The sequence below is a fragment of the Symphalangus syndactylus genome, chromosome 3, assembly GCF_028878055.3.
Source record: "Symphalangus syndactylus isolate Jambi chromosome 3, NHGRI_mSymSyn1-v2.1_pri, whole genome shotgun sequence".
Lineage (NCBI taxonomy): Eukaryota > Metazoa > Chordata > Mammalia > Primates > Hylobatidae > Symphalangus > Symphalangus syndactylus.
Genome location: NC_072425.2, coordinates 56,727,348 through 56,753,283, shown reverse-complemented (window position 1 = coordinate 56,753,283; position 25,936 = coordinate 56,727,348). Strand labels below are relative to the sequence as shown.

At 46.1% G+C, this 25,936-nt stretch overlaps 1 protein-coding gene across 8 annotated transcripts in view; it reads left to right on the top strand.

Moving 5' to 3' along the window:
- Positions 1-25,936, top strand: part of DAPK1 (death associated protein kinase 1) — a 210,668-nt gene that overhangs the window by 146,316 nt on the left and 38,416 nt on the right. For all 8 annotated transcript variants that reach the window (XM_063636281.1, XM_063636279.1, XM_063636283.1 and 5 more), the window contains 9 exons: positions 1,169-1,261; positions 3,695-3,814; positions 4,262-4,360; positions 5,103-5,201; positions 6,580-6,678; positions 7,714-7,911; positions 9,339-9,536; positions 15,168-15,266; positions 25,753-25,830. In XM_063636281.1, coding sequence (XP_063492351.1) covers positions 1,169-1,261; positions 3,695-3,814; positions 4,262-4,360; positions 5,103-5,201; positions 6,580-6,678; positions 7,714-7,911; positions 9,339-9,536; positions 15,168-15,266; positions 25,753-25,830 — 1,083 coding nt within the window. The remainder of the gene's footprint in view (positions 1-1,168; positions 1,262-3,694; positions 3,815-4,261; positions 4,361-5,102; positions 5,202-6,579; positions 6,679-7,713; positions 7,912-9,338; positions 9,537-15,167; positions 15,267-25,752; positions 25,831-25,936) is intronic.

The window sequence follows — 25,936 nt, the reverse complement described above, 5'->3', positions numbered from 1 at the left end:
CAGTACTCTATTTTCAAAAACAAGCAAAAACAATATTTTAGTCACTTTAACTCATACCATTAAATGTAATTTTGTGTTTTTTTCCTCAAAACTATTCTCAGTGTAAATTTTTATAGCAGCACTGTAAAATTATAATGAAATCTTTTTCTAATACTACAAGCCACATTTCATATAAATTCATTCTTTGTAGTAAGCAGCATGAGATTACATTTGTGCTGTAACTTGGGTAAATGGGTCTCTCAGCCCAGCCTTTATCTGTGAGTGGTTGGAGTGGGGGTGGGGTGGGGCCGTGAGCATTTGCAGGGTGGCCTGTTCTCCTTCTTCAGTGTGGATGGCCTCCACAGGGGCTGGGTGGGACATAGCTCTGAAGGCATTGCAGACCTCCTGGAACAAATCACACTTCAGGGCTAAGAAGGTGATGGGATGGTTTCCTGTGCCCAGGGTCATGTCAAACCCAGAGGAAGTGGGTACCTACCGTGTCTTCCCAGCTTAGGGCCAGAAATGTACCTTGTTTTCACACCTACCAATTTTGGGGTGCCATGGTAGGGATGAGGAAGACCACAGCACTAGATTCTCAAAAGTCCTTAGAATTAGGCTTAAAATAGAGAGAGAGCAACCATTTCTCTTTCTCGCTCTCATTCTTTAACTGTACTTTTGCCTTTGAGAGTAAATGCAGAGATGTTTGTTCTATAGACTAAGAGGTCCCCCAGCTGTTCACTTCCAACAGCTGTTGCGTATTGGTTATCACATTGTCTACCATCACTGCTTATGTGGCACAAAGGACACAGAGCAAGGCCCCTGCAGTCTGTGCTTCTCTGAGGGGGGACCAAGGGTCAGATCAGCTTCTCCAAAGAGCAGAGAAGAAAATATAGAGAGAGAAAGGATGTGGGGTGTCCAGCTCTATAGTTCAATAATGAAACGTGGAAGGAGAATCTCTATATCCTATTGTCTTGATTTATAAGACCTTTAAAATTATTCTTTAAGCAAATGCAACCCAATCTGCTGTAGGACTGCCCACCCTGGGAGAGTACGTGCTGATAGCAATGAACACCATCTCGAAGGCTTTGTCGTTTGTACTCATTTGACAATTGTTACATAAGCTGTCTCTCCTCCTCTCACCCTACCTTTTTTCTCCCTGCTCTCCCTTTTTTTTTTTTTTTAAAAAAAGCAATCCGTTCGCTTGATATCACTGTGCCAAAGATTATCCAGGTCGTTCCTGTCCAGAAGTAACATGAGTGTTGCCAGAAGCGATGATACTCTGGTAAGCAAACCCGTGTGCCCTGGTGCTCCTTTCTCAGCACTGGTTACTCAGAATGTCCAAGCTGTTCTATTCATTCAACCTCCCAGGAACCTGAAGTTGTGGAAATGGCAAGCTTATTCTTGATCCCCTCAGAGGGGTTTGGGGGTGCTGATTTATGCACCCTCTTGCTTCTTTCCTCTTTTTTTCTCTTTAATTTGGATGGTGCTGTCCCCTGTCATAGCCCCATACCTCTAACACTACCCTCCACCTTGTTGCAAACATAGGCACAGACCACCCCCCCAACACACACACACACACACACACACACACACAGCAAATGCACACACACAGAGACACACGCACTGATATTTTGGTAAAAGAGAGGTTAGCCAGCAGAAGAGAAAAGAGCTTATCCTAATTTGCATGAACTGTAGCCGCTGACATAGAAGAATCTTGGTTAACAGTAGCACAGGAGGGACAGACAGCCGCCACTCCCTTCCCACACACTCGCACCAAAGAATCAGGGAGAATGCAGTGCTGCTTGCTGATGTGTCTCCTAGCAGACTGGAAGGCCAAACCTGCTTGCATGATTGGCCTGGTGTTGACTGCCCAAGGCCCTTGAATATAACTCCAACTTTCTTAGTTTTAACATGAACTTTGACAAAGTGGCAAAGATTTATCAAATTTGTTGTTCAGTACTCTCTAGTTATTTTTCTTTGTAATTAGAAATGCATTCATTTTCCAATTTCTAGCCTTTATTTTCCCCTCTAATCCAAACTGAAACCTAATCACAGATAAGCTCTTCAGATATGAGTGGAAGCGTCCGAATTCAACAAGACTTTCCCCTGACAATCAAACAACGGGGCTTTGTTAAGTCAGGAGGTGAAGGGGACTCCAGACAAGGCAGCCACAGTCGTCCTGCGGGAACTACCCTGCCCCTTTAACTGAACAGTCAGCATTTTCCTGGTGGAGCCAAGTACTTCAGGGTGGGAACTGCAAACACCAGCTCCCCTTTTTTCTCCTTAAGTTAGTAGCTTTACTGAGGCTTCACATCGAGCCTTGTGGAGTGAAATGGGATTGGAGATGTTAAAAAAAAAAAAGCAAAAGTGAAGCAGGTTAGAGCGAATAGAGAGAGAAGAGGAGGCTTTGTTTGGGAATTGTTAGAGGGTGGCTGCGCAACCAGTGAAAAGATAAAAACTGTGACTCTAAGTAAGATAATGAGAATGATTAAAGATTGCAAATTGAAATCACTGAATATTCAACTGGGAGACAATACATGTGTCACAGTGAAAAGTTTAGGGTAGAAGAGGGACCACGGGTCTTATAGGAGCTCCAGGTGGAAAGATCCCCTCCCAGAGGTCAGATTCCCTCATTTCCATATTCTAATCATGGGGATGAGTCATAACAATCTGCTTTATTCCTTCTGTTTTCCCCGTTTCTCTTGACTTGCACTTTCATGTAAATGCCTCTTAGTCATTGACTTGAATTGTGATAGAAAAGCAAAACCAGTGGCATTCTTAAACATGCATTTTATACAAATATTACTAAAACCCACATGAAAAGTGTTTGGATTCAGATCTATAGAGAAGAGGAAGCAGATGGAGAGAAATGCTTGCTCCATTCTCCCCCACAAGCAGAGATTCAGCCTCTGTAGATACACTTTTCCAGATTTGAAATTCCAGTGGTCATAATTCTATGTTTATAAGTTCAGAAATTTTGTTTAGGATTTTTCTAGCTGATTCCTTAGTTTTAATGTGAATTTTGACAGAGTGGCAAAGATTTTTCCAGTTTTTGTTCACTACTCTTCTGGTTATTTTTCATTTGTAATTAGAAATGCATCAGTTTTCTGATTTCTAGCCTTTATTTTCTTTATTTAGAGCCTATTTTTTTAATTTTTATTTTTCTGTTTTTTATAATTGGGACCAGCTTTCAGAGATTTTTGCCATGTTATTCTATACCTAGCAATGGAAGAAATTCAAGTGATCAGAAAACAATTAGGTAATTGGAAAAATTGCAAATTGAGAATATCTTATTCAAAGGCATCATTTCTTTGCTGCAATAGGCTTTTCTTTTTCTTTATCTAGGAAGAGAGTCTGTGTTATACCTAAAAATTTTCACAGTGGTTTTAGGCACTATGTTTTGACAGATTCTTAAGAAACAAAGGGTTACTTGTCATCATCATTATTTGAAATCTGGATCTTGGACACTGTGTCTCTGGGCTATACTGCAGGTGATATTAAAGCCCAGATAAACAGTAGATAGTGCTTGTTTGCAACATGGAAGGAGCAAAAATTCCTTCCTAGGTCCCTCCGTGACTGTATGGATTTGGGGAGTAAATGGCTTACTTTCCTCCGAATGCCCCTGTTAACAAGTGAGCACAGGTTTCTTTTATGTTGGTAAGAAAAGCATGGCTAGCAATGTAACTCTGTTTCCATCTTGGCTGTCTCTCTCAAGGATGAGGAAGACTCCTTTGTGATGAAAGCCATCATCCATGCCATCAACGATGACAACGTCCCAGGCCTGCAGCACCTTCTGGGCTCATTGTCCAACTATGATGTTAACCAACCCAACAAGGTCTGGTTCTGTTCTGCAGCAGGGTAGAGGAGTGGGTCACAGTGACCTTGCCCTTCCATATCCAAGGAAAGACCCTATCTGCTTCTCCATTCTCCCTTCCAATTGGAAGCTCCATACTGTGGGGAAAATCACTTCTGTTTAGAAAGTGATTTGAGTTACAAATAAGGTCATTTTGCATTGAGGGCCTTCCTTCATTCACATATTATATCTCTACCCATGAAATTTGAGATCTTCTCATCCTGCTAATGAAAATGTCCCCAATGATGAGAATCCAAAAGGGGAAGGAAAGGTTTTATACCCTTCCACCTGTCTTCTCTTCCTGCCACGCAGCGGTAGCTCTATGTCTGTTGAGACAGGGGAAGGTGTGTGGGAACAGCAATCGTCGTTTGGGCTTTTCCTTTCCTACCAAACCTGAAAATTAGTAATTTTTTTTCTTGCCTTTTCTAGCACGGGACACCTCCATTACTCATTGCTGCTGGCTGTGGGAATATTCAAATACTACAGTTGCTCATTAAAAGAGGCTCAAGAATCGATGTCCAGGATAAGGTCATAATTGTTTTTATTGAAATGAATTGAATTTTAAAGTATTTTCAAGTGTCTCTTAAATCATAGGGGTAACAGAGGAAAAAAATGTATGTCCTAACTTGTTACTCAGTTTCCTGTAAAGGAAGATGAGCTGCTTTTAAACAGCTTGGTACAGCCTGACACATGCGTTAAAGAGGCAAACATTTATCATTTATCCTCCCCTTGGCGCTGCTGCTTGACATCAGCATTTCTTTGTACACTACCCAGATTTTACTTCTTACCGATCACATTTACTCAACAATGTTAGATGTCACACATGAAAAAGTTTTATTATCTAATTATTCTCATCAGAAATGTGTTTACCTGCTTCTGTAGACGTCAGCAGAGCTGTAAGTGGAGTAGATCTGGCCCTCTGCAGTAAGGGAATCCTAACCAGAGTGGGGAGATGAGGGTTTGCAAACATAATTGTTTATAAGCAATTGTTTATTTTGAAATCATGTTTGATTTACAAAAAAAAGCTGGAAAAGTAGTACAGAGAGTTCCATTATCTGCTTCACCCAGGTGCCCCTAGTGCTAGCATCTTGTGTAACCACAGTACGTTTGTCAAACATGTAAAATAGAATGAGGGTTTTATTCCTCTGGGAAGTTGCTCCTCTGGGGTTTGTCATCACACAGGAAGGGGAAATACAGTGACTCTGAGGGATGCATGCATCTGGTGCTGTCAGCTCTCTAGAAATGTGACCTCAGGTTGATTTTCCTGCAGGGCGGGTCCAATGCCATCTACTGGGCTGCTCGGCATGGCCACGTCGATACCTTGAAATTTCTCAATGAGAACAAATGCCCTTTGGATGTGAAAGACAAGGTAAGGCCACTTCTCTTAGGAGGAACATGAGGAGGTAGTAAATGGATGCATGTGAGTGTGAGTGCTGGCCTACCATGTGCATCGGGACCCAAAGGAAAGGAATCAGGACCAGAATTCACCTGCAGAACATTTAAGTTGGAAATTTCTTGTTGCCTGTGGTTTGGTGTAATACTGAAATCAGCCTTAAGCCAAAATCTTTCAGGTAGTTGCCATAATACGCACGCATTGAATTATAATCCCCGTAACATAAAAACCTCAAAGTTCTAGTAGAAAGACAACCAGAGACCTCGGTCTCTATTCGATTTTCTTCCTGACTCAACCTTGTGCTTTTAAGCGGATCTCTCCCATTCTCTTCTTCTTTGAAGTGGCTGACAGTGCTGACCTGACAATCACAGACACTAGAAGATATTAATGAGACAATGCACATAAAGTAATAAAGTAAGGCTTTTTTTTGGCACAACGGTGTTATAAAAGTTACTGATTTATCAAGATACCTTGTTTTCATATGTGTGTGTTTCATTCAGTTCCCACAACAATTCTGTGAATTAATTGGCTGTGCTGGAACCTGAACCTGGGATTCCTACCTACTCATCCATTATTTTTTCTACTGTACGACACTTTTCTGCTTCCAGTACTGGCAGACTAATTCGACGCTTAGTCAAGCTGCCACACACAGTTGCATGGGTTGTGCACTGCACCATATCTGAGGGGTAACATTCATATCAGAGACACACATTTATTATGGCAGTTATCTGGAAGGTGGCAACACTATATCTTGTTTTGTCTTCTAAAATTTGTTTATTCTGATGATTTTCTGTGAGGTGGATAGAAGTAAAGTATCTTAAAGGATTTGCACCTGTTACTAATTCACAGAAAGTTATTACATGGGCAAATAGAGACATTCTTTAAAATTTCTGAGAAAATATCTGAGAGTATAATAAAACAAGTTTCTAATCATAGGCAATGAAATGAGAAGCTTGTTAATAAATAAAATTGTTCATTTAAGTAACTGCTGAATGATGAACCCAATAGTAAAAAGAGAATGTTGTGTTTAAAAAAGAAGAAAATCACACAGCTAGAAGTATCAGCACATAAAGAAGATTGAGAACAGCTGTCATGGAAAAGGGAGAGCCTTCTCCTGAGTTGTTTGCACTTCACAGGATGAGCCAAGTGTGTGAGCTTAATACTCACTGTGTGGTGGACACCCCAACCTCAGGTCCCCATCCTAGTCACTACAGGGGCATCTGCCCGAGGTGGGTGGGTGGAACCAAAGGGGATGGAGAGGAACCAGGCAGGCCTGGGTGTAGGCCTTGGGTTCTCATCTCCATAGCCTGCTCACAGATGTGGCTCTGAATCACCAGCTCTTTTACTTCTGCAGTCTGGAGAGACGGCCCTCCACGTGGCAGCTCGCTATGGCCACGCTGACGTGGCTCAGTTACTGTGCAGCTTCGGCTCCAATCCCAATATCCAGGACAAGGTGGGTCGTGGCTGACATCCTCCCTTCCTCTGCTCTATACATGAATGTACAGGCAGCCAGATGGTACAGTCGGGGCCTTTAGAGTTTTATCCAAGCTAGGTTTTCTGTCTTCCACTACCGAGGGCAAGGCTCAAAGGACAGGGACTCAAACAGAAGTACTAGCTAAGGTGTGCAAGGTGCTAATGCCAGGATCGGGTCTAACCACTTCATTCATTCATGCATTCAATCTGCTGAACAGCCCTATGAGGTGGATTACTGTAATCATTCTCATTTTAGAGATGAGGAAATTGAGGCAGGGAAAGTTTCTGTAACTTTCCCAGGCTCACAAAGCTCAGAAGTAGTAGAGCTGGGGCTTGAACACACAGTCTGGTTTCAGAGTCCTCATTTGTAACCACCGCAAGAGGGTGGCCTCTCATCGGTGCATATATGTATCTAACGATGTTGATCCTGGAGATACAGGCCTCACAGTCTATAAGGACTTCCCTTGACTTTTTGAAGTGTGGCTCTCCTAATTATTTTCTTGCCAAAGCAACAATACTGTTACCACTCACCTTGTGTTGTAAACATGACAGAAAGCTAGAGGCATCAAGGTTGCTGGAAGAATTCAGGCTCAGGGATGTGCTCACCTACTATTAGTAGTTTCAGATAAAGTCAGCGAGGCACTTATTAGAAAGATGCTATAATGCACCTGCACGAAGGCTCTATTGTTCAGAGAAGCAGGGCCAGTGGTTTCAACGGGCTCCTGAAAGTCAATTGTTGGTCATATGCTGAGAAAGCCAAATTCATCAAACACACAAGTGTTGAGGAAGGAAAACTAATGAAGGAGAGACATCAGATCTACCTCTTCATGCTGGTGGCTCACACTCATGTTGTTATTTTATTCCAGATTAATATTTCACTCCAATACCTATGAGGTCTTTCCCTCTGCTGCCTTGGTTGCATTTGTGCCAAATTTGACAGCGACTCTCACCTTGCTTTATACTTTGTTTCTCATTATTGTGTTCTCCTCCTGTCTGTACTTGTCTCCTTGGCCAGGAAGAAGAAACCCCCCTGCACTGTGCTGCCTGGCACGGCTATTACTCTGTGGCCAAAGCCCTTTGTGAAGCCGGCTGTAACGTGAACATCAAGAATCGAGAAGGAGAGACGTCCCTCCTGACAGCCTCTGCCAGGGGCTACCACGACATCGTGGAGTGTCTGGCCGAACATGGAGCCGACCTTAATGCTTGCGACAAGGTGCCTTATGGGGGAAGACTCATAAGGCACCTTGTCTTATGAGTCACTGGGAAGTGATCTAGGGGTCTAGAGGGACCACAAGACTCCTCAGTTTGTTTCCCTAAGATAAACTTGAATGCAGCAAACTGTAATTACCCCGTCTCTTCTCTGTTCCAAAGATTCTGTGAACTTTTCTATATCGTATTTAATAATTAATATTAATTTGTGGCACATAAGTCATGAATTGATCAATTGACTTTGGTCTCTAAATAATTTTTAGCTTTTTTAGCTTTAGAGCAGGTACAGTGATGTTCACTGAATCCGAGACAGTTCTCATTGAGGACTAACATTGGCAACACACTATTAATTTTTAGATAAAGAAATAGATGTTTTACTTATTTCTATCATCTGCTGTGTTGTAAAAAGACAATAAACCACTCTTACTTTTCTGGCAAGCTCGATGCTAGACCAGGTGTTCCATGTTTTTAATTAAACAAACTCAGCCTCATCTGTTTTTATTGTGATCTGTACTTAAAACAAGCCTGTGATGTTGCTATATGCGGTTAGATTTGGGATTCTGTAGTTAATTTAATATCCGCCCCCTGTGAAGTTATTTTCTTGATATAGAGCAATGGTTCCGGGTGGGGGCGACTTTGCCACCAGGGGTGTTTGATAATATCTGGAGATACTTTCTGGTTGTCACAACTAGAGATGGGGGTTGCTATTGGCGTCTCATCGATCCCAGCCAGTGGTGCTACTAAACATCCTGCAGCTCACAGGGCAGCCCCCTCGACAGAGAATCACCCAGCCCCAAATGCCAATAGCGCTGAGGCTGAGAAACCCTAGCACAGTAGGTTTTAGAAATGTTTCAGAACTCTCCACCCAGCTCCTAAAACTCAACACATCTGTTCATCAGGGATTCTGTAATAGGTAGAATGAATGCCTGGGCTGGTTTTTCACGGGATGCAGAGGTTACACATGTTAAATCTGCTTCTCATTTATATGACAGCCCTTGAGCAAGTTATTTCACAATACTTTCACATTTTTCCTGGTGCAAAGTAAAATAATAGGCTCTCTATTTAGGAATTGGCAGAGATTGCTGGGCAAATGTTTTTAAAAGTGTTTTACAAATGCTTTGATTAAAGAGGCCATTGGAGTGTCAACAATTACTTATGTTCTATCTGATTGTACTGCCGAAGCCTAAATGAATCAAGCTGGTGTTCAGCTTAGGCTGTGATTATTTAGAGAGGAACATGTAAAGCTCCGCATCTTCTGCATCCTTACCCCTGCTATAGGAGTAAAGTTTCTTCATTTAAATCCTCCACTAGGCCTTTTAGTGGTGATCTTGTTGCCAATTAAACCTCACTTGGTGGCGGCAGGAAAGGTGGAGAGACGGAGGCCACATGCCCGAGTGAAAAGCTCTCATGATCTCTGGGGTTTGTTTCCAGGACGGACACATTGCCCTTCATCTGGCTGTGAGACGGTGTCAGATGGAGGTAATCAAGACTCTCCTCAGCCAAGGGTGTTTCGTCGATTATCAAGACAGGCACGGCAATACTCCCCTCCACGTGGCGTGTAAAGATGGCAACGTGCCTATTGTGGTGGCCCTCTGTGAAGCAAACTGCAATTTGGACATCTCAAACAAGGTATGCACAGAGAACAGGATCCCTACAGCTTCCAACTGTGTCCATCCACCCGATTCTGGGTCCTGATTCTGTGTCCTCCCGCCTGATCCCGGGTTTTGATTCTGTGTCCATCCCCCTGATCCCAGGTCCTGATTCTGTGTCCTCTCAACTGATCCCAGGTCCTGATTCTGTGTCCTCCCATCTGATCCCGGGTCCTGATTGTATGTCCAACCCCCGATCCCGGGTCCTGATTCTGTGTCCTCCCACCTGATCCCGGGTCCTGATTCTGTGTCCAACCCCTGATCCTGGGTCCTGATCCTGTGTCCTCCCACCTGATCCCAGGTCCTGATTCTGTGTCCTCCCGCCTGATCCCGGGTCCTGATCCTGGGTCCTCCCACCTGATCCCGGGTCCTGATTCTGTGTCCTCCCACCTGATCCCAGGTCCTGATTCTGTGTCTCCTACCTGATCCCGGGTCCTGATTCTGTGTCCTCCCACCTGATCCTGGGTCCTGATTCTGTGTCCAACCCCCCGATCCTGGGTCCTGATTCTGTGTTCTCTCACCTGATCCTAGGTCCTGATTCTGTGTCCATCCCCCCGATCCTGGGTCCTGATTCTGTGTGCTCCCACCTGATCCTGGATTTTGGCCAAGTTTCTATTTGCATGTGTTTGTTGTTGAAAGTGAATATTACTTATATAGACATGTACTTTTTTATAGGGTTTTACCATCTTTTTTTTTTTTTTTTCTTGAGACGGAGTCTCGCTCTGTCGCCCAGGCTGGAGTGCAGTGGCGCAATCTCGGCTCACTGCAAGCTCCGCCTCCCGGGTTCCCACCATTCTTCTGCCTCAGCCTCTCCGAGTAGCTGGGACTACAGGCGCCCACCACCACGCCCGGCTAATTTTTTTGTATTTTTAGTAGAGACGGGGTTTCACCGTGGTCTCGATCTCCTGACCTCGTGATCCGCCCACCTCGACCTCCCAAAGTGCTGGGATTACAAGCGTGAGCCACCGCGCCCGGCCTGGGTTTTGCCATCTTAGGTTGCATTTTACATGTGACTTTTGAATAATTTCATAGATAAACAGAAAATTATTATAATAACAAGTACTTTTTGCATAACTCGGTGTACACTGATGGAAATCCCGTGTGTGTGTGTGTGTATGTGTGTGTGTGTACATGCCTGTGAGCATGAGGCTCTGTAGAGGAATCAGAGAGGCATGGTAAAATTGTAGCATCTTTCTAGAGCACTAAGTCTTCAAGAAAATGTCTAGTGACATTAAGATTTGATCCCAGGACTGTATTTCTCTTATTTTATTTATTTTATTTATTATCATTATTATTTTTTTTTGAGACAGAGTCTCACTCTTGTCACCCAGGCTGGAGTGCAGTGGCCCAATCTTGGCTCGCTGCAACCTCTGCCTCCTGGGTTCAAGCGATTCTCATGCCTCAGCCTCCTGAGTAGCTGGGATTACAGGCCTGTGCCACCATGTCCTGCTAATTTTTGTATTTTTAGTAGAGACAGGATTTCACCATGTTGGCTAGGCTGGTCTCAAACTCCTGACCTCAAGTGATCTGCCCGCTTCAGCCTCCCAATGTGCTGGGTTTACAGGCATGAGCCATTACACCTGGCCCTATATTTTTCTTCTTAGCTTTCCGCATTGAGAGTTTTATGGGCAAAAGTTCCTAGTACCTTTTTCTGTGCTAAATAAATGTGATAAGACCAAAGAGATGCTATCGTTTGGTGAAAAATGGTGAAATGAAAATAACTGTGCTTTTAGGTTCATAAAAAATGTTGACTTCTATATTTTAGCCACCACCTTCCCTTTTCTCTGAATTCCATATAGATGTTCATTACCAAACAACATAGAATATTGCGGATTCCTGTGATTTTGGCCCTGTAGCTGTATTAAAGACAAGCATTATGCTGTTATGATTATGCTAAAAATGAAGTCCAAGCGCAATTAATTTTTTAATTTCAGGAAATGTTTATGAATGGCGTATACAATGCCAGTAGGATTCTAGTATGGTTTGTTGGAGGTAAAAGGATATCTGAAACAGCTGGAAAGTTATACTTTTATGTAAACTTATTCCTTTTGCATGTTATGTGATAAACAGAAATTGAAATTGGTAATTTCACATTCTGAGACTGTGTGGAAAGGCAGTATCCCAGGTTTTAGCCATTAGCTGCTGGTTGCTTTCTTAGTTTGTCCCATTCTAATCTTGCCAAGTCAGTTGTGTAAGTGGCTTAAGGGGAAAGCCAAGTGTAGCATGAAGTAGCATCAAGACCTTGGGTTTCCGTCTAGGATTCTTTAAATGAATCAAAAGCAGCTTCAAGGGACATCTGCACTTATTTGACTCTCTGTAGACATTCCCACTGTGTGCCCAGGGGTCTACTATGTGTGCAGCATCTAGAATCAGCTCTCCCCTGTGAGAGGAGAGAGGAGGAGCTGAGCATCTCATGGTGCTTTGCCCTAACCTAAACAGGGAATGTGTTCTTCCCAGTTTCACTCCATACCTAAATGCACAACTTGACTTGTTAAATACACTCTTTAAAATATCCACAAGACAGTCCCAGACTTCCATGTTTTGAAACCACTGGCTTATTTACTGGAAAAGTCTCACATTTTTCAGGCTACAAATATCTATAAGTAAAGTTGATAAATGCTGACATAAACTTGCGTAATCATTGTCTATGGCAGAGCAGCTGTACATAGAGGGCCTTCTGTAGACAATTTTGTCATTGAATGAAGCTCAGCTGATGTGAAAATCATCAGTTCCAGTTTCAACCCCTTGGAATTAGCAGCAAAATTCAGACCCATAATTCAGAGCCCATCTGGACAAAAGTGTGCTGGCTGCACACAGCTCTGCATCTCTGCCCCCGCAGACAGGCTCCCTGGGTTGGCTTTGGCGCTCCCATCATCAGCACACCCTGACTTTGGGGATCTCACAGCTTCTTCAGAAGGGTTGCTGTCAGGCTTGTTTTGCTATTTTTTTTTTTAAAGGAAAGGTGATGGGGGCTTTAGAAGGGCTTGAAAGAAGCACAGGTACATAACAGAAGGCATCGCTTCCCACCAAAGCACATCCAGCTTTCTAGAGATTCACTCAAGTAACTGATAGTGAGCGTGAGGTGGCATCCATATTCTACAAGGAGGCTGTTGCTCTTTCTCCATTGCATGGTCTTGCCTTTTCCTTATCTGGATTAATTTCCTCCAGAAATAAAAATGGCCATTCAAATTCTACCCTGTCACCAGTATGTGACAGGACCTCATGGCTATGTTTGATGCTCATGCAGTGAAACAGACATTTCTGCATTCTTCCTCCTTCTTGTATGGAAATCAGGAGAGTGGCTGTTTAACTTGCCGTGTTAGAAAGCATGGAAAGGAAAGGGAATAGATGGCGCAGAATGCATGGCCCTTACCCATTTGTCCCTCTTCGAGTCGGTGCTTCCCATAAGGACAGACAGAAGGCACGCTGTGCACACGCATGCATCTGGGAGGATGAGAGAGGACTCCCTGCCTGTCAGGTGTTTATCGAGGCCCTTCCAGGGCAGCACTGTGCCCAGCGCAGAGGGAGGAACTCGTAGATGCCAAGGTGAATGGCTCTGCCCTCAGGCTCCTTTTAGACACACTCACATTCAGATGTAGCGGCATCTCATGTTGTCATTGCTGCTGTGATGGGCACAAGGTGCTCCAGAAACACAGAAGCAACAATTCATATATTAAAGAAATCAGGGAAGGCTTTTCAGAGGTGATCACTTAAGATGATCGAGGCTTTGACAGATGGAGAAGAGGGAAGCCTGTTTTCCACCAAGGGAAGCCAGTGTGTCTGCTGTGGGCTGTCACTGACACACAGGGGGTGTGGGGTAGGTATTTAGGGAGGGTGTTATGGGGAAGGGAGAAAATGAAGCTGGAGACATTGGGTCCAGGTGGTGGCAGACCTGGAATTTAAGGCTAAGGGGTTTGGTGTCATTCTGTCCCAACCTGGGCCCTTCAACAGTGGCCGTTTCCTCTGCCCTTTTCTTCATCACACTCTCTTCCTCAGCTTTCTTCGCTTCTAGAAAACTGTGCATTCTACAACCAAAATTACATCTCCCTTACATTGCATCTTCTAAACATTTCACCCAGTCTTCAAAACCTTCCCTTTTCCTTCTCACGTGAACTCTAGAATGCTTGAAAGCTTAGTATCTGTTTTCTGCATTACTGCAGAAGATAATAATAAAGACATATGAGCATATCCCATACTGCAGTAGTGTTTACACTAGCTGGGAATTGGAACTGCCTAGTGTCCCCCCTCGGTGGCTGAATGAATCATGAGAGCCACACAGTGGGTGCGATTCAGGCATTCACGAGAATGTGATCCCTCCCGTTACAGGCATGGAAAAGTGTTTCCAATCTACTGTTAGGTGGACAAAGCAAGGGACAGAGTGGAAGGTGGGCTATGACCACATCTGGGCTGTTTAAATTATTTCTCTCCTGTTGAGGATTCATAGATAAGAGCTTGGGAGGAAATGGACCAAAATGTTAAACAGGGACAGCTCTGAGCCAGAGAGCTTGAGAGTAAGGCGGGAGGGGAGAAGGAAGTTTTTTATTTTGTATTATATGTTTTTCTAGGTTGCTTGGATTTTTAAAAAGAGCATGTGTTAACTTTATAACAAAAACTGATATTTAAAAATACATAGCATTAAAAAATTCCCAAACTTTCTCAGTTCACAACATCCTCAGGGTTTCAGTAATTATTTTTTCATGGTTCCCCTAGATCAAAACGAATCCCTAACAGTTCTTTTCATTGAGTGGTTCAGTCCAAACAACTTAGTAACCACTTATGTCCTAACAGCTTAGCAGCAGCTGAGAAAGGTAATACACATAAACGGAAAGAAAACTAATATTTTCTTTTCCTTCTTCCATGACCACATTACGTACAATCTGATGAGTGCTCCCGTTGGGCACTGCACTTCTGAAACCTTGGACTCAGAGTGGACACGGCCTCATTTCCTGTCCACAGTGATTTCCTCAAGACTCTTGGTTCCTCTCAGGGCAGCCACCAACCCCCCGCTGTGAAAGACATGATGTCATGGAAGGCAGGGTGGTGCAGTCTAATGATGACACTCTGCACCACTTCAAGCGAGTAGTTCACCTGGTCTCAGAACCACGTTTCTTATCAAAAACTTTAGATATTCCTGGGCACCCCTAAGAATTCAGTGCAGTTCCCTGGGGTACCTTGGCACACAATTTGGGAACCGCAGGCACAAACAGGGCTTATGGGCTTGTCGTGGGATTTTCACTAATTAGGATGTCTTCAATATCTGTCTTCCGTGTCTTCTTCCCTGGCTGTGTCTAAATTTGAACCATGGTGCAGATCTTGCTGGAACCCTGGACCTTGAGCCCTTGCCTCCTGTGTCCTTCAGGCCAGCACAGGAGGAAACTTGAACTTAAGTTATCTTTGAAGTTGTATTTTGAAGCTCCTCTTTTAACTGCAGAGTACTTGGAAAGGTTCTCCTGGCTGGCCTGCCCCAGTGGAGAGCAAGTTTCAGGAGAAGGGAGATGGCTCCTTCCTCCTTTCTGGTGGGCCCTGACCCCTTCCTTAAGCTTGTATCTCCGGAATGTCATCCTCAGCAACTGCGTGAGAACGACCTTTGGCCTTTTTTCTGTCTTCCCAGTATGGACGAACACCTCTGCACCTTGCGGCCAACAACGGAATCCTAGACGTTGTCCGGTATCTCTGTCTGATGGGAGCCAGCGTGGAGGCGCTGACCGCGGTGAGTGCCCACAGGGCTTTGTGCAGGAGGGAGCTGCTGGGAGCCTCTGGCGCCTCCAGAGCAGGAGGGACAGGGCTTGCATGGCAACTCTGCATTCTAAAGCAGCCAGGCTGCTGTTCAGCCGCAGCTCCTCCGTTGCAGTAACACAGACATTTGCCCACACATGCTCAGCCTAATGTCTCCTTAATGTTCCTCCTCTTCTCATCTTACCCCACCCTGCTCTGCCAGGGATTCCGCTGCTTCCCGCTGGCCTTTTTGTTTTTCGTGTCACACACCAGGGCCCCTGCATTGTGGGGTGTGTGTACTTCCCCTTCCTAAATGCTCCTCTGCCCCAGGGCGCTGGAGCCCCTGCCCTTTAGAAGGAGCTGGGGGAGGAAGAATCCTCAGTGGGTGTTGGGTGCAGCCTCCACGTTTGCCCCACAAGACCAGGCTGCTGGGTGCCATAAGCAGGAGTTGCTTAGAGTCAGGCTTTGCTTTAGGCCTGTGGAGTATTTTAAGTGAGATCTGTTCAGTTCCCTCACTCCCTGTTCCGGATGCCAGACCTAGCACCTCCCTGCTCAGGAAACCCTTTGATTCACATTTCATGAAATACCCAAGAAGGAAAATGCATCAGCTAATAAGGTATGGTTGCAATTTTATGGCTGCAGTGAAATATTACCATTAGAGTGCTTGCCGGCCTGAGAGTAGGCTGACCGTCCAGTCTTTGTGGGAGAGTCACAGATTAGAGCTTTGCTGACACAGCGTGATTCTCTGAGGAGACCAAGTGGTGCTTTAATGTGTCAGCCAACCTCAGGCCCTGAGGCTGGAAGAGAGCCTCATTTCCTGGAGATCATCCAGAGGTTAGCAAACCATGGCCCACGGGCCATATGCCACTGCTGGTTTTTGTAAATGAAGTCTTATTGGGACACAGCCATGCCCAAGGTTTGTATTGGCCCTCGCAGCTTCCATGCCAGGTGTCAGAGCTGAGCAGTTGTGACAGAGACCATATGGGCCACAGAGCCGAAACACCTACTTGCCTGGCCCTTGACAGGAATTGTTTGCTGACTGCTGGGGCTAGGATGTCGCCTCCCCGTATGCACTCATGTTACCGGGATGTCATTCCCTCCCCAGAAGGAATAGGTCTGATCTGTGCAGTGGGGGGCCCAGCTCTGTGCCTTCTCTGCAGGCCCAGTTATTACCAGTACTTCGCATGGGATGAGGCCCCTTTCTGGGGCATGTGGTCAACCACCACAAATGCACACACCGTACCCACATCACCCTGCTGTGCCTGCCTTGCTAGATCTGGTTGGCCATTGTCAAGCCCTGCCCAGCCATGCTTGGGCACAGGTTCCAGTTACTCCCTAACAGAGCATTTATATGCATTTTCAAGACGAAGAAATATTTTTGTCCTATGTGTGGCCTCATGAAAGACCCAGCCAGGCCATTATTGAAGATGCCAGCAGCTGACGCTGCTGATTACCGCAGTGCGGGTTGGGGCTGCTGAAATGTGCGGCCCCCTGTGTGGGGTCCCTCCGTGAGCCGCGGGCCCCTCTGCCCTTCCCCACGACATCTGTATCGGTGGTCCCTGCCTGGCTCCTCCTCAGGTCCCTCCGTGCACCTCCTCGCTCTCCCGCTTCCTACCGCAGGAAAAGCATCTTCCGTCCCCAGGACCCTCCCACGGTGCCCAGAGCTAACCTCGGAGCCGCACCCGCAGCGCTCATTCTGCAGCCCCCTCGGTCACTCTACACACACCGCACCCGCAGTCACTCCGCACACACTGGGGGCGCGGTGAGAGCAGGGAGTCCAGAGGGACAAGACAGGCACGCGCCCCTCAGGAGACTTCTGGAAATGGGAGAAGGATGCTGACCTGAGAGTCATAGCCGTCTATTACAGTCACTGAATGGGACTGCGTGATGACAGGAAGGAGCGGGTCCTGAGGGCATGGACAGGGGCTGGGGGTGCCCCTGCGGGAGGCATCGCTGGAACCTGCAGGCCAGGCGCCGTCTCTGCCAGACAGAGTCCCGGGAGGATCGCCCTGTTCAGGACCGGGGCTCAGCGGCCTCCAGTGCCCTCCTGCGGTGGGAGCGCAATGTCTGGAGCCGGCGTGGAGGCCCAGGAGATGGGAGGGTGAGCAGAGCTGGGTGGGCCCGGCCTTCCCTGCAGGGAACCGGGGCTTCCTCTCCCGCGGGGCAGCCAGGGGAGGGTTCCGCAGGGCCAGGGAGACCCTCCAGACTGGAGGGCCTTACTGGGGACGTTGCCCTCAGAAACGTGACCACACCACATCCCTCGGTTTAAGTTTCCTAGCAGCCACATGGAAGAAGGAAAAAGAAACGGAGGAAATGAATTTCAATAATATATTAGCACAAGGTATGCAAATATTATCATACTAACCTGTCAATAAATTTATTGATTGATTGATTATTTTATATTTTCATGGGGTACAAGTGCAATTTTCTCCACTGCTATATTACACTGGGGTGAAGTCAGGGTCTTCAGTGCGTCCATCACTGGAGCAAAGCACACCGTACCCACCAAACAAACTCCCGTCCTCCACGTGCTTCCCTCCCCTTCACCCCTCCAAGTCCCGGTTGTCTGTCATTCCACGCTCTTCTTCCCTGTGTACACATCATTTAGTGCCCACTTTAAGTGACAGCATGTGATATTTGGTTTTCTGTGTCTCAGTTGTTTCACTTAGGATAACGGCCTCCATTTCCATCCATGTTGCTACAAAGGACATTATTTCCTTTTCTTTTTTCTTTATTTTTTATTTTTTTGTTTTTGTTTTTGTTTTTGTTTTTTGAGACAGTCTCGCTCTGTCACTAGGCTGGAATGCAGTGAGGCAGTCTCGGCTCACTGCAACCTCTGCCTCCCAGGTTCAAGTGATTCTCCTGCCTCAGCCTCCCAAGGAGCTGGGACTACAGGTGCAAGCCACCATGCCCAGCTAATTTTTGTATTTTTAGTAGAGACAGGTTTCAACATGTTGGCCAGGATGGTCTGGAGCTCCTGATCTTGTGATCCGCCCACCTCGGCCTCCCAAAGTGCTGGGATTACAGGCGTGAGCCACCGCGCCCAGCCTGATTTCCTTTTCTTAATGGCCAAGTAGTATTCCACTGTGTACATATACCACAATTTTTAAGTCCAGTCCTCTGTTGATGGACACTTAGTTTGATTCCCTACCTTTGCTACTGTGAATAGTCCTGCAGTGAATATACAAGTGCAGGTATCTTTTTGACATAATGATTTATTTTCCTTCAGGTAGATACCCAGTAGTGGGGTTGCTGGAATGAATGGGAGTTCTATTTTTAGTCATTTGAGAAGTTGCCGTGCATAACTTCTCTATGATTTCCATAGAGGTTGTACTAATTTACATTCCCACCAACAATGTATAAAAGTTCCCCTTTCTCTGCATCCTACCCAACATCTGTTATTTTTTGACTTTTTAGTAATGGCCATTCTGATTGGTGTTAAGGTGATACTCATTGTGGTTTTAACTGCATGTCTCTGATGATTGGTGATGTTGAACATGCTTTTCATGTTTGTTGGCTGTCTTCTTTTGAAAAATGTCTCTTCATGTCCTTAGCCCACTTTTAAGTGGGATTATTTGGGGGTTTTTGTTGTGTTGAGTTGTTTGAGTTCCTGGTACATTCTAGATGTTAGTTCCCTGTCGAATGTAGAGTTTGCGAATATTTTCTCTCATTCTGCAAGTTGTCTGTTCACTCTGTTGATTATTTCTTTTGCTGTGCAGAAGCTTTTAGTTTAAGTCCTGTTCGTCTATTTTTAGTTGTGTTCCCTATGCTTTTGAGGTCTTAGTCATGAATTATTTACCTAGACCCATGTTTAGAAAGTTTTCCCTTAAGTTTTCCTCCAGTATTTTTATAATTTAAGATCTTCCATTTAAGTCTTTAATCTATCTTGAGTTGACTTCTGCAAATGGTGAGAGAGAAGGATACAGTTTCATTTTTCTGCAAATAGCTATCCAACTTTCCCAGCACTCTTTATTGAAAAGGGTGTCCTTTTTCGAGTGTATGTTCTTATCAATTTTGTCAGAGAACAGTTGGCTGTAAGCATGTGGCTATATTTCTGGGTTCCCTATTCTGTTCTATTCCATTGTCTGTTTTTATGTGGGTACCATGCTGTTTTGGTTACTATAGCCATCTAGTGTAATTTGAAATTAGGCAATATGATGTCTCCAGCTTTGCTCTTTTTGCTTAGGATTACTTTGGCTATTTAGGCCCTTTTGTGGTTTCATATGAACTTTAGAGTTGTTTTTTCTAATTCTGTGAAAAATGAGGTGGGTATTTTGATGGGGATTGCATTGAATCTGTACATTGATTCGGGCAGTATGGTCATTTTAACAATATTAATTCTTCCCATCTGTGAGCACAGGATGTTTTTCCATTTGTTTGTGTCATCTACAATTTGTTTCATTAGTGTTTTTTAGTTTACCTTGTAGAGATCTTTCACCTCCTTGGTTAAATATATTCCTAGATTTTTTTTTTTTTTTTTTTTTGGTAGCTATTGTAAATGGGATTGCCTTCCTGATTTGGGGCTGGATTGTCATTGGTATGTAGGAACTCTACTGATTTCTGTATGTTAATTTTGTATTCTGAAATTTTACTGAATTAATTTATTAACTAAGAATTTTTTGGTGACAACCTCAGGGTTTTCTAGATATAAAATCATATCATCAGCAAACAGGGATAATTTGACTTCCTCTTTTCCAATTTGGATGCCTCTATTTCTCTTGCCTAGTTGATCTGGTGAGGACTTCCAGTATTCTTAAATTATTGAGATCTTTCACGTTCTTTGGTTTATACAAAGCTTTCCTTCTGTGCACTCACAGCGCATCCTTACTCCCCAGGTTTCAGGCTGAGTCAAGGCCTAGGGAGGGGCCTCTGGTCTTCCTGGAAGGCCCAGCACCTACGCCTTCCTCCTACCCTCCAGAAGCAGTTCCATCCTCCTCTCCTTCAGAACCACCCTTGACCACCAGCGCCCCCTGCTGCCGCCTTCCTGCTCCGCTGAGTCCTCAGCCAGGGTGACCTGAACAAGTCTGCGTGTCCTGTCCCCTCTTTGTCCTTGCCTCCCCTACTCCTGCACCCTCCACTGTCTTGCCTTCCATTCCACGTAACCCTCAGCATAGTCCCCACTCACCTCCTGACAGCTTTCCTTCTAAACTTTCTTACTATAAAACATAAATAGAAAAAAGCACGTAAACCAATATAAAGCTTAGTGGGTTTCCATAAGACAAACACCTTTGAATTCCACGCAGGTCAAGAATAGAACTTTCCCAGCCACCCCAAAGCCCCCTTGAGCCTGGCCCAGCTGTTGCCTCCGCTCCCGCCCACTATGAGCCCGACCCTGATTCGAAGCCAGCTCTTCCTTTTGCTTCCTTGTTATCTTTCCACCCAAGCCCCAGCCACTGCCCCTGAGCCTCTTTCACTGGATATCCCCAGAACTGGGCGCCCTTGGCGCGCCCTGACACTCCTGCCTGGGATGAGAAAGTCCCCGCGTCCTGCTTCTCCCCAGGCCTCTGTTTCCTGCTGGTCCATCTTCTCCCTCTCCATCTCCCTGGCCCTCTCTGGCCACCAGACTTGCAGCTGTCCAACACTGAGGCCCATGCTCAGGTCTCTGGTCCCTGCTTGCCCCTGAGTGCCAGCCTCACACAGCACCTTCAGAGACCCTCGGCACTCCCCACACCAGGATCCCTCCCTCCATTCCTGTGCGTCCTCCACCCCAGTGTTCAGCCTCTGCAAAGGGCTTCAGCGTCTGTCTGTCACCCTGCCCAGGATCACGGAAACCCTCCTTACTCTCTCCTCACCTGTTTGCATCTAGCCGGCAGCCTACTAAGTCTCCTCCCAATTCTCCATGACCACGAAGCACCCGCCCCTCCAGCCCCCACCTGGTTAAGGGTGTCACCCTTAACCTTAGTCTCCTCCAGACCAATCGGACTCTTAACCCACCCCTGCACGGTAGCCTCCTGCCCCTTGGGACCAGTCCATCCCAGCCCCACAGTTCTCTTTCTAGAAATGCCAGCCACTCGGTGGGCTCCACTTTCACCTCCATCTGGGGCTCCTCTGCCTTCAGGATGTGACCTCTGCAGCCTCTGCCCAGCCTCCCCTTCCCCTCTGCACCCCTTCAGTTGTGGCCGGGTCCTGGGAAGCCCCTGCCGGCTCCCCCATCGTGGAGTTGTCACCTGCTGTTCTTTCACCCTGGAGCTCCCCTTTCCCCCTTCACCCCCTGCTCATAATGTGCCCACAGCGTCAGCACACACAGGCACACATCTCTCTGCCCACTTCTGCCCTGAGGGTACCTGATGGCGCTCTGCCTTCAGAGTGAGAGAGACTTGGAATGCCCGCTACGGGCATGCGGGCACACAGCCCATAACATTCGGGGAAGACTCCGTGGCACCTACTCCTCCTCATCCATCAACATTCACCTCCAGCCCAGGAAACCACCTCTGTCCCAGCCTCTCCGGCATGTGTGATTTGCCCCTGTGGGCTGGTAGTCCCTTTGCCTTCCTTGCTCTATTGGAATCGTATCCTGATTTCTCCTAGGAGGAGTGAGCCCTTGGGCAGGGATCACTGGGAATTCATTGCTGCCTCGTAAGTGGGCTCCCTGCTTCCACCCTTACCTGTCCACAGCCTACTCCCCACGCAGCCACCTGGTCAGACATAAGTCAGATCTCGTCCTCCTTGCTCAGATGCTCTAGCAGCTTCTCATGGGAATCAGAGCCCTTCAAATGGGGGCTTCCCCAAGGATCTGCCCCTGACATTGACTCCCTGACCCCCATCTCCTGTTCCGCCTCCTCCCCTCTCCCTCCGCATCAGTCCCGTGAGCTTCCTTGACATTCTTCAAAAGTGCTGGCCATCCACCACCCCGGGGCCTTTGCACTTGCTATTCTCGGGCCTGAGCAGCTCTTCCCCAGGTAACCATGTGATTTGCTCTCTCACCTTCTGCAGGTTCTGACTCGAGCTTCACCTTCTCAGGGAGGCCTTTCTGGACCACCCTATTTTAAATCCTATCCCTCCCCCACCCCCAGGACTGCCCCTCATCTCCCCTGCCCCATTTTTCTTCATAGCACCTATCACCACCTGACCTACTGTATTTTACTCACCTATTTGTTTCTTGTCGGCCCTCCCCACTAGATTCTGGATCCCATGAAAATAGGGACTTTTGTTCGTTTTATTCACTGCTGTATCCATAGGCCTGTGCATAATACGCACTCAGTAAATACCTGCTAGATGAAAGTACGAAGGAAGGAAGGAAAAAATGAATGGCACCATAGTCCAGGCAGGACATGGAGTGTTTGTTGACCGAGTGCTAAGTAGATGAGCCCTTATAATTCTGTAGGTTAACAAAAAATCCGTATTTTCCCCAACACTATCTAAAGATGTTTAAATGACCGTGCACATTCTTTCAGATCATCTTTTCACTGGGGATACACAAATAGGTTTCCCTGTCAATGCTTGCCCCAGTTGAAACCCCATCTGTTCCTTTGCAAAGCATATTACACGTGTCACTAGAGGTCCTGACTGTGAGCATTTCCCCAGACGTCAATAAGCAGCATGTCTGTGAAGGGCAGGCTCCTAAAACTGGCTGGCCTGTGGGGCTGTGGCTTCTTGAACACAATAAGTGAAGTGGCCTTTCACCTTTCCATGGATTTCTTTCTATGTCATGGGCCAACTTGAGAATCACTGCCCACAGTCTAGAATGTAGTGTTGGGGGCTGCTGGTGCACAAGAGACACCATGATTTCTGGACCCAACTCACCCTTCTGCAGCCACTTGGTCCCCAAGGCTCACGTTGAGATGATGGACAGCTGAGTGCCGAGACACTTGGCCATCTTTCTATATCTTTTCAATGCATGCACTTCATTGAGTCCATGAGCCCTGTTGGTAAGGAGGAGGGCAGCAAGTGTAAGTGTTGCTTTTGCAGCCTCCGTCGGGGTGTCCAGTAGAGCCAAGACCGAAATGCAGAGATCTGACTTCTGCCCGTTTCCCTCTCAGACAGAAGGCCAGGTAGTTAGGGCAATTCTCAGCTCTTCTACGAGTAATTTCCAACACTGGTTGCTTCTTCTGTGCCTGGCACTGTGCTGGTTCTTTCCATTTGGTTTTCTCTCACCTGCTCAAGAACCTGTGCAGGGAGGATGCCATTTTCCATCTTGCAGATGAGGAAACCCAGGCTTGGGAAGGCTGAGTGACCCACCACATAGCCGGTGAGGGGTGGGTTCAGGACTTCAAACTGGGTCTTCTCCCAACTTTAGACTGTCTCCTGCACTGTCAGGCATTTCTGTTGAAAGTCTGAATAGTGTCCTTTAGAGCGACATGTTTTGCAGCTGTAAAGTGCAGTGCAAATGTGAGGAAACATTTTTATTTTATATATATATAATATTTTTATTTTTGAGACGGAGTCTCATTCTGTCGCCCAGGCTGGAGTACAGTGGCACGATCTCGGCTCACTGCAACCTCTGCCTCCCAGGTTCAAGCAATTCTTATGTCTCAGCCTCCTGAGTATCTGGAATTACAGGCATGCACCACCACACCTGGCTGATTTTTATATTTTTAGTAGAGACAGGGTTTCACCATGTTGGGCAGGCTGGTCTCAAACTCCTGACCTCAGATGATCCACCTACATCAGCCTCCCAAAGTGCTAGGATTTACAGGCATGAGCCACCATGCCTGGCTGTGAGGAAGTATTGTTGATGGTGGTTCTCTTGACTTTGAAGAGGTTGAACAGTGGAGAGTTCATTCTGTCGGCGAAAGGCCTCTGCCTGTGTTTTGTGTGCATCTGAGCTCTGCAAGAGGAACATCCTGTTCAGACATGTTGGGGGCAGGAAACTTAGTCAAGGCTCAGATTTCTTCTAACTAGGGCAGTGGTTCCCAAACCTTGCTGCATAATAGAATTAACCTGGGAGCCCAGGATGTACCCCATACTGCTGACAGCAGTGTCTGTGTGGGAGCTGGGCGACAGGATATTTTCAGGTTTTACAGGTGATTCCAGAGTGTAATGGAGAACCCCTTCTCTTTATTGACTTTTCTTGTGTCCATAAAAAAAACTAGAGCATTTGGCATGGATCCCTGGTTGGAGATGCAGTGTCTGATAAGGCACTTAATTCACCCCCAAAGCAAGCCTGAAGCCCTGGCCTGCCCACTGGGGGATATTTGGATATTTCAGGAATTTAAAGGAACAGAGAGAAACGGGCAGTTCTGACTGCACAGCAAGCCTCCACCGGAGCAGCCACCTGGGCTTCAACTGGCAGCCTAAGGCAGTGGTTCTCAGCAAGGCAATTTTGCCCCCACCCCCAACAATTTCCAATGCCTATTTGGTTGTCACAACTGGGAGTTAGGGGATGCTACTGCCACCTAGTGTGTAGAAACCAGAGATGCTACTAAAATTTCTGAGAGGCACAGGACAGGCCCAGCAACAGAGAATTGCCTGGTGCAAAATGTCAGTGTTGGCAAGATTGAGCAACACTGTCTGAATGGGACCCCGGGCATGACTCCGGGAGTGACTTGGGTTGAGGAACTGAGAGGTTGCTGTTAAGTAGATTTCGAATATTCCTAAGCTTCTACAGGGATGCAACTTTGTTATTGATACACATTGATAGATAAACCAAATCCTTACTTTTTTATTTAAAAAAAATTCATTTTCATTTTTTTAAATTGCTTTTCATCTTTTCTACTTTTGAATTTTTAGTGATCTCTAAAACTGCAACAGAACAGCCCCTACATGTCCCTTTTCTCCCCAGTGGCAGGGGAAGAGTGACAGCTTCTGCCTCCCAGGGGTGACTTCAAGGACTGAGGCTTGCAGAGCACTGAGAGCTGGGTCGGGCACATATTATGAGGTGGTGTTCAATAAATACTTGCTGTCATCGTGTATGTTCATGGTGTGGATACAGAAACAAATTTATTCAGTGTGAAACTGCAGCCTATGAAAAAATCTCTAAATAAAAAGCAAGCATTAAAGTGCTGTGGACTCTTATTTCCTTGTTTGCTGTCCACCAAAAAATCTTTCAATCAAAATTGCTTGTCAAACTAAGTATTTCCTTTGAAATGCACAGTAATTACCAGGAGCTGGTATCATGCAAGGACTGAGTTTGTCCCTTTAAGGATTGTAACACAGTAGCTTGCACTAACTAGAATTTGGCACCTGAGAATCTTTACTGTCTGCCTGATTGGAGATTGGAGAGAGGGGTTCAGGACAGGGAGGAACCAGCCAGCTGAGGGGGCTGTTGAGTTGTGATTAAACCCGTGGACCTGAAAGGTGTCGCTATGGGACAGGAAGACACCAGCATGTGCTTTGTTCCTGCTTCTTACCTTCCTGTCCTGGACAATCAAGTGAAATAAGGATTGCGCAGCCAGAGAAACACACCAAGACACCTGGTGTCCACCTGGCTTGCTTCTCACACCTGCTATGCTTGTTTCTGCCTCAGACCCACGGAATTGGGGTATGGAACACACACAGCTCTCCTTTTCGGAGAAAAGAACTAATGCATTTTTCTCCAATAGGATGGAAAGACGGCAGAAGATCTTGCTAGATCGGAACAGCACGAGCACGTAGCAGGTCTCCTTGCAAGACTTCGAAAGGTGAGTTCTGTTTATGGGTCTGAAGTTCTCTACCCGTGTTTATGTGAAAAAGTCTCAGTCTTTTTCCTTATTTGAGAATGAGCAAAACGAGGCTCTAGACAGCCAG